This window comes from Fopius arisanus, unplaced genomic scaffold, assembly GCF_000806365.1.
Source record: "Fopius arisanus strain USDA-PBARC FA_bdor unplaced genomic scaffold, ASM80636v1 scaffold00002, whole genome shotgun sequence".
Lineage (NCBI taxonomy): Eukaryota > Metazoa > Arthropoda > Insecta > Hymenoptera > Braconidae > Fopius > Fopius arisanus.
In genome coordinates this window covers 1,075,038-1,082,530 of record NW_011887741.1, presented here as the reverse complement: position 1 = coordinate 1,082,530, position 7,493 = coordinate 1,075,038, and the positions used below count along the sequence as shown (strand labels likewise).

Below are 7,493 nucleotides of genomic sequence, written 5' to 3'. Positions count from 1 at the left end.
GCAGCTACTCCTATTACGAAATGCGAGTCAATTGAAGAAGAGGGGGTTAAAAAATAGATTATAGCGCTTTGACGAATGTCTCCCAACATCGTGTGATAATGGATGAGGTGAGGAAAGTTCAAGCGACAAGACGATGACGACGATAACGTAGAGATTTATGGAATAACGAATAGACAGATTAGACCTGCTAACAACTCCTTAACTTCTAAAAGATATGTATAATCTCTTGCGTTGTACAAATCCACTTGCTTTGGTACTTAGCGAATAAATGATGTAATATTAACTGTAATCGGTGTAGTAATTGCCGAGGCTCATTCGAATTGCCGATGCAATCAGAGAAATTTATATAAAGAGGAATAGGAGTAAAGAGATTGGGCATGAGGGAAGTGGGCCCAAGTGGCTTCGGACATATCGATCATATATTGGGCATACAACGAACATTAAAGATCGTATTGCGTTTGTATTCAGTCAACTAGGATTAATGATTGATTATCGGAGTCATTATGATTACGCGAGATGGGGGATGCGGATTATTTATGTATCCAGAATATTTTAATCGGGCTGCTATTGTGAACAGACAATAAGCAATGAATCTAAATGACTAGGTGATAATAGAGAATAATTGTTTACGTAACTCATTGAATTCTATGTGAGAGACAAATTTATAGCTTTTTATTTTTGAGTTTCTAAATCAGCCTGCTTCGATCATGTAATTTTCTTTCATTTGTTCCGTGTCTCTCTTCTCGTAATCCTTCCACCAGTTGATGAGCAGTTGAATTGATTAATTATGATACTGAGTGATGGAATTTGTTTGATGATTATTTGACGGGATTGAGATTTGATGGGACACGACAGGAAGAGTTTAAACGTTAATTAGGAATATGTAGATTTAGTAATGAGCTGGTGCATGGGTCCGATACAATGAGCAGAGGCAGAGCAACTGATGAAAATCATCGAAATATCGTCCTCTACGTAATGTTTTCAGTTTCATATGTGAATTTATCGAGTTTTAATGATTAATTATAGCGTCGTAATAAAAATAATATATTGCGTAATCTTGGGCTTGTTATGGTGTATTGTGATGGAGTTGGGGAGAGAGGCTAATGTGTAAATTGCATTTTATGGGTATCATACGCTGTAACAGTTATTAATCGAATAAATAGATAATTGTCGTTAATTGGGAGATTTTATTGTTCTTTACTTTTAATACAAAGCTTCGGAGGTTTTTGAGATGATTTCTTGGACTTGGGCGATCGTTGAGAGCGAGGCTCGCAGGGTTTCACTCACGGAATCTGAAAAATCAAGAATTCATAATTAATTCGTGCATTTCGTCACGAGACCGTTATCATCAGAGAAGTTCTTCTCGGCCGAGTAACGAACGATATTTTGATGATTGATAAATATTTGATTGATTTTTACTCGGTCCAGGAGGAAGGGCTGGAATATCCGTCATCTCATCAACTCCGAAAAAATCTTCAGAGGAATTAATTCTTTTTATACGAGCATTTGTCTTCTCTAGAAGAGATTTGTTCAGTTCAATTCGTTGAGAGAGGGCTGCCAGTTGAATCTAAAAAGTACTTGAGATTAAATTAAAATTTCTTTAGTTACTGAAAATTTTTAATTACGTCGATATCAGTGTCCCTTGGCACGACATATGATGCCTGTAATTCGTCTGAGATGTTGTTGAGAAAGGTAAAAGGCTCCACAGCCTCTTCCTTCGCACGACTCAGAGATATCTTCAGATCTTCGTACGAGAGGTCGGTCACATCTTGTATTTTTGATTCATTCACAGATTCTTCACGTGCACTCAATGTCAATTCTTTATTCGCATTTGATAAATTTTTCAGTGATTTCAGGGTGATATTTTCAATTTTTTCAGTCATGGTTAGTTATTAATGTCTTGTTTGATCGATAACCACGAACTCCATGGAATCGGACCGAAACAATATCAACGAAAAAATTCATGGAATTGAGGATTTAAAAATCAAATTGTTGAACTTCCTGTATTTTTTCGTTTTATATATTTTATTACTTAAAGATTTATTGCAGCACACTCTCCAGCGTCGCTTATAAAATTCTCCATTACACATTTCGATTGAAATCCATTGACTATGCTTACGTTATCACTTAAAAAACATTATGAAGGTCGAAGTTCAATATAAATCTAACTAGTGCCCTTCATAATAGTTGGTAAACTCAACACATTATAATTAATTTTCATTAGAAACTAATAGCTCTAGTTAATTTGTTATATCTCTAGAAATTCCAACCAATAAAAAATAAAGGGCTTGTACCACACTAAGGAAATCTCGACTTCTCTTTCTATTATGTTCTGTTCTCCCTCTTCGACTGCAACTCTCACAATTTTCATTACAATAATTGAATTTTGCATGGATTTATTTTTGTGGATGTAAAAATTGAATGAAAAACAAAATTTTTATTCAATTTTTGTTATGAAAAATAAAATCATCATGCAAAGTTCGGGTAAAAAAAATTAATATCGATGAATTTCAATAATGACATCGTAGTGGCTTCAGAAATAAATGAGTCTTGCGTCCTCCGGATTTTGCTCAACAGGGCAATATGGACACTTAAGCCTGGAAACGAATTGATTCCTTTGAAAAAGTGATTTCGATATCATTGTACTTGTGCCTCAACTTATGCGAACGACGTACTTGTTTGAATTTGTTAATTTATTAAGTGCATCCCTGGATATTACGTGACCACAGACCAGCTTCATGGGAGGATTATTTTCAGTGCTCTGTTGGCGTAATATTGGACAGGCAAAGACTGAGTGGTAACGACTCTGTTTACCCAGATCTATTTCAATCTGTCAATGACATAAACAGATAACGTGATTAATTCGCACAATGATAAATTAAACACTCTAAGAGAAATAAATGTTATTCTCACTGGAAGCTCGTCCTTTCCATTCCAAATTCCAGTTACTTGTCTCTGCTGCATGACTTGTTTAATATTGAGTAATGCAGGCAGTGCTGTGCATCCAGCATTCACACTGCAATAAAAAAACAGTTAATTTTGATACTTATCTGTTAATTAGCTATTTATCGCTGAAATGATAAGTGATTTATAGTTTATTCACCACACAGATAATGGGCTATCGACACTGAGCCCCAACAAAGTGCAAGCCTCTTTGGTAAAAACATCGTGAATATCCAGCCAGAGTGTTGGATCTAATAAATGACTGTAGGGTGATGCCTGAATTCCATTTGGCAAATACAAGAGCGTTCCCATGAGTGACTGAACCTCTTTCTCATGTCGATTGACAAATTGTGTTAAGTGTTTTCGTGCATACATAACAGCCTCAGCCTGACTGCTGGGCCCCTGTTCCACTAATCTTATAAATTGTAATCTATGGAGTTTAAATTCTAGGGATGAATTCTGAGCGCGTAGAGCATCTCTGTGATTGTAAGTCCACTCTAACGCTGGCTCTAGATTTCTCTGTTTCAGACAATCGAGGATGTAATTCAGTTCTGTGAATGGCTCTTTCCTTCCTTCTTCAGTCTTTATTCCAGTTTCCTGAGGGAAAATAATCAATTCGATATCATGAAAATCATTCGATTGGAAATAAAAATATGAAATCTTGTTTTTATTTATTATTGATGAGAGTACGAACTGCTGCGAGCTCATCAGCAATATCCAGCATTCCCTGGCGATAAAAATGCTGACAGATCACTTGATTCAACAGATGTGTCTTTTCAGCACTGTTGAAGACATCTTCTCTACTCGTACTGGCAAAGTCAGCTATGAAATTCCTGTCAATGGCTTTACCAACTTTTGACACTGTGTTGTGAGACTCACGATGATTAGTCGCCAAATCCTGGACTGTGTCTCTCACCTTTTTCATAGCCTGTTTGAGTATTTGGACCTGACTGGGTGTTAGTTCCTGCTCTGGAGGGGCTAGACAACCCACGGACAAGAAAACAAGAGATAGTTACTGGGATAATTCTTGGTTTTTATTTTCAAAAAATGGTGATGCTAATGGACGCTGGCCTTGATAGACTCAATGTCAACACGGGAAGGAACTCGTTGTTCGACGAAGTGAATAAATAATTGTTGAAGTATCTCAATGATAACCCCTACCTTCCTCCAGCTCTCGCTTCAAAGTCTCAATCTGATTGATTAAATCACTTAACACCTCGCCAGCCTTCTCGTTGATATCCTCAAATTTACGCAATACTTTGTCGAGCTCACGCTCAACCGTATTACACGCTTCCATGATTATCCGTGAGCGAATTATTTTGACTGTTTTCTTTGGTCACTTTGAGAATGAAACGGGATAATTCTTTGTTTTCGATATGTGTGACTTGCACCACTGCGAAGGAATAAAAACACTGAGTAAAAATACTCGAGGACTCGACGATTTTATTGTGAACACTAATAATCGATAATATAGAGCAGCGCCATCTGAGCATCAGTGTTTTTACTCTACCGATAATTTCTTATCCATAAGATTTCACTTTTCGGAGTTGTTCCGATTTTTGTTGGACTTCAGTGAAATAGAGAAATCGAAAAGAAATATCTTATCGTGAATTTCAAAATAAATGTGAGATAACCCAGACGATTATTTTATTCAACTATAATAGTTTATATATACACATTGGCTTTGAACATTTCTTGGATTTCATAAATAAAATAAAATGAATTAATGAATACTCTGAATATTTTTCACAATTATGTCAGGATTTTTCTCCTGGCTCTCAGGAATGATGATAAATATACTCGCAAGTATTTTTTGTTCAATTAACCATTCCTTTGTCTAATGGCTTTTGCTAATTTTCCAGTATCTGCCGACCGCCCTGGAATAATTAATTCATGGAGTCATTGCAGGAGAAAATAATTGGAGTGATATTTTAGAGCACGCATTCTTACCCATTCACGTGCCATTATCAAGAGTGTGTGGGCATTTAATTTTGGACCCACTAAGGGATTCATTTGTGCCATATAGCAGCATAACCAGCTGGAATTAACAATAATAAAGCCAGTTAAATAAATTATTCATTTAGATTGCAATTCGAAAAATTGTTTACGTACAATAACCAACACGTGAAGGCTGTTAACATCAAAATAACTTGAAGAATTCTGAAACAAATTGCAAAGATAGTAAATATTTATTGATATTTGGGAGAATAGTGGAGTAAAATGAGCTGTCTCTAATTGTAAATAGCTTCAGAGTTGAGTTGAATCATCTGATTTTTTCACCGTTCCGGAGGTTTTTTTCGAGATTGAAAAAAAGCGTAATTGATATGAATTATTTGATTTGATTGGAAGATATTGAGGATTGACAGACATATTTTATCAAAAGTGACTTACCCACGATTTGGTCCCTTGGGAACGAAAAACGGGAGCACAATGCCTACCGCACCCCAGACAAGAGTGAAAAACAACACAGGAAATGCAGCTGCTCCCATTGTCACTCTTTAATATCACTTTTTCGAAAAATAGGGTTGAAATACAGTATATTCCGGAGACAAACGTTTGTCAATACTTTCGGGCGTTCTTGATTGCTTTCTGGTCTTGGAATAGGGAGGCTAGTCACATGAGACGGAGATAACCGAGTAATTTTACCCAAAAATAGATTGTCCCGCCCTCTCACATATAAAGTCGGTACAAACATTTGAATCCCAGTCCCTTCTGTGTTAGTCAAAGAGGATTGACCAAAGTAGAGGCTCAGTTCTGGGGGTTTGAGTGACCCCAGCGGCATCGTAGTAGCCGACCCCATAAGAGGGAGGGCGTCACACGCAACGCTGGGGTATCTGTCATTAGCAGACTCAGCGACTTTTCAGTAATATCCCTCCAGCTTCCCTTTTAACAACTCTGAGCTCTTCGATGCCTCAGATTCCACTGACTGGAATTTTTGAGGAGCTGATTTCAAAGCCTCCGACTGCTAATTATTTGTGTTTCAACGAATTAACAGTTATTAAAAATATCTTGACAAATTTGTCAGTGATGTTTACTTGATTTACTTCAATAATAATTTAATATCGTACTTACCGTTTTGGGCGGAGATGGATTATCTGGAAAATATAATTTACTCCGAAATTTGGACTGCTAGTTACTCCGGAAATTAATAGTTTTTTCCAATAATTGTTAGCCAGCACCGTAGCGGTTGTCAACAACTAGAGCGCTAGCTAACAATTATCGGAAAAATCGATTAATTGGTGGAGTAATTAGGAGTGCCAATTTTGGAGTAAATCATCTTTTCCAGACAATCCAACCGGGCTTTAATTCCAATTTCAAAATGCGGCACTCCAGCGTAGTCAATCACTTGTTTATAGACACACTCGCGATTTATCTGATGGAGCCATATCTAGTGGCATCTCGACATCATCTGATCGAGAGATAAAATCATCTCGAAAATTCAAACGCCCGAACCAACCACGAAAAAATCCACGGAACGGATACGATATATTAATAAATAAATTTCGCTCACCGGCGTTGGATGAAAATAAGTCCGCTTTCAATTTTCACCTTTCGAACGTCTTACCTTAACTGTAAACATAAAAAAAAAACAAATTGTTAATGAAATTTCGACTAAAGAATTTTTTTACTACAAAGGCGATTTTTAATTTTGATTTGCGAGTTTTTATATTAAATTATTATTTAAAATGATTTATTATTTTTTATTTAAAATTCTTTTATTTTATTGGAGAGTTAATTGAATAATTGAAAATTGTTTGTAATGTAAGCATTGAATATATCAAGAATCAGGAATGAAAAAAATGACATGAAAATAAAATGAAAATGATGCTTCAAGGTCATAAAAAAAATGCATACGAAACTCACCTTGCAGTCGGTTGCAAGATGCCCTCCGATCCTGAAGATCTCTCCATGTGATTCTGACGCCAAAGGTTGAAGTCGGCTTGGAAGCACCAGCATTTTCAAAGACAGCAGACAGTTCAAAAGTTCACTAATCACTCACCACACAACCAAGAATGTTTTATCAACTCAAAATCCACAAAAATCAATAAAATAATATCAAAGATCAAATAATATTTTTACTCATTGAAAATAAGATGAATGAGAAAAGTAATCCTTCGAATCTAATTCGCACTCTCACTTCAGTCCGTATCTAAACACACACTCAACAATTCCGAGAAACGGACAAAGGAATTTTTGTAAACACAATGACGCCGGGCGGCCGTTCGGCAATACCGAAGTTCAGTGTACCAAAGGAAAAATCTCAATCACTCAAAATGCTCTGATAAACTGTTTAAAAAATTATTTCACATCCCAAAATCATTTGCACTGAGTCCCGCACTTGGTATTTTCAATGTTCATAGGCGGCACCGGTTTTCTTCACTCACTAGGAACACGATGTTAATGGATTTTCACTACGTGACACGTGACCGACCGTTCCACGCACTGCTGCCGAACGACTGACTCCCCACTCAAGATGGCGGGGCGTTGGAGGCGGCGCTCGAGTGGGGGTCGCCAGGCGATACTCCGCGCATGCGCATAAAACAACCTGC

General features: G+C 36.8%; 3 protein-coding genes across 4 annotated transcripts; all 3 read right to left on the bottom strand.

Annotated features, from left to right (window-relative positions):
- Positions 1–1,178: 1,178 nt before the first annotated feature.
- LOC105266242 (uncharacterized) lies at positions 1,179–2,434 on the bottom strand. Its single transcript, XM_011304223.1, has 3 exons — positions 1,626–2,434; positions 1,420–1,567; positions 1,179–1,292 (listed from the first exon to the last, which is right to left on the bottom strand). Exons 1-3 carry the CDS (start codon positions 1,881–1,883, stop codon positions 1,204–1,206), a joined length of 495 nt encoding a protein of 164 aa, XP_011302525.1. The 5' UTR covers positions 1,884–2,434; the 3' UTR covers positions 1,179–1,203.
- A 10-nt stretch (positions 2,435–2,444) lies between these two features.
- Sou (required for meiotic nuclear division 5 protein souji) lies at positions 2,445–4,411 on the bottom strand. Of its 2 annotated transcripts, none has more exons than XM_011304203.1 (6): positions 4,105–4,411; positions 3,638–3,921; positions 3,104–3,540; positions 2,914–3,016; positions 2,676–2,830; positions 2,445–2,615 (listed from the first exon to the last, which is right to left on the bottom strand). In XM_011304203.1, exons 1-6 carry the CDS (start codon positions 4,238–4,240, stop codon positions 2,534–2,536), a joined length of 1,197 nt encoding a protein of 398 aa, XP_011302505.1. In that variant the 5' UTR covers positions 4,241–4,411; the 3' UTR covers positions 2,445–2,533. The 2 variants fall into 2 exon arrangements, with proteins under 2 accessions (XP_011302505.1, XP_011302513.1); XM_011304211.1 differs by having other exon boundaries at positions 2,445–2,597.
- A 151-nt stretch (positions 4,412–4,562) lies between these two features.
- On the bottom strand, positions 4,563–5,557 carry LOC105266221 (V-type proton ATPase subunit e 2-like). Its single transcript, XM_011304189.1, has 4 exons — positions 5,335–5,557; positions 5,056–5,103; positions 4,894–4,981; positions 4,563–4,820 (listed from the first exon to the last, which is right to left on the bottom strand). The coding sequence occupies exons 1-4, from the start codon at positions 5,430–5,432 to the stop codon at positions 4,794–4,796; spliced, it is 261 nt and encodes an 86-aa protein (XP_011302491.1). The 5' UTR covers positions 5,433–5,557; the 3' UTR covers positions 4,563–4,793.
- Positions 5,558–7,493: the final 1,936 nt, after the last annotated feature.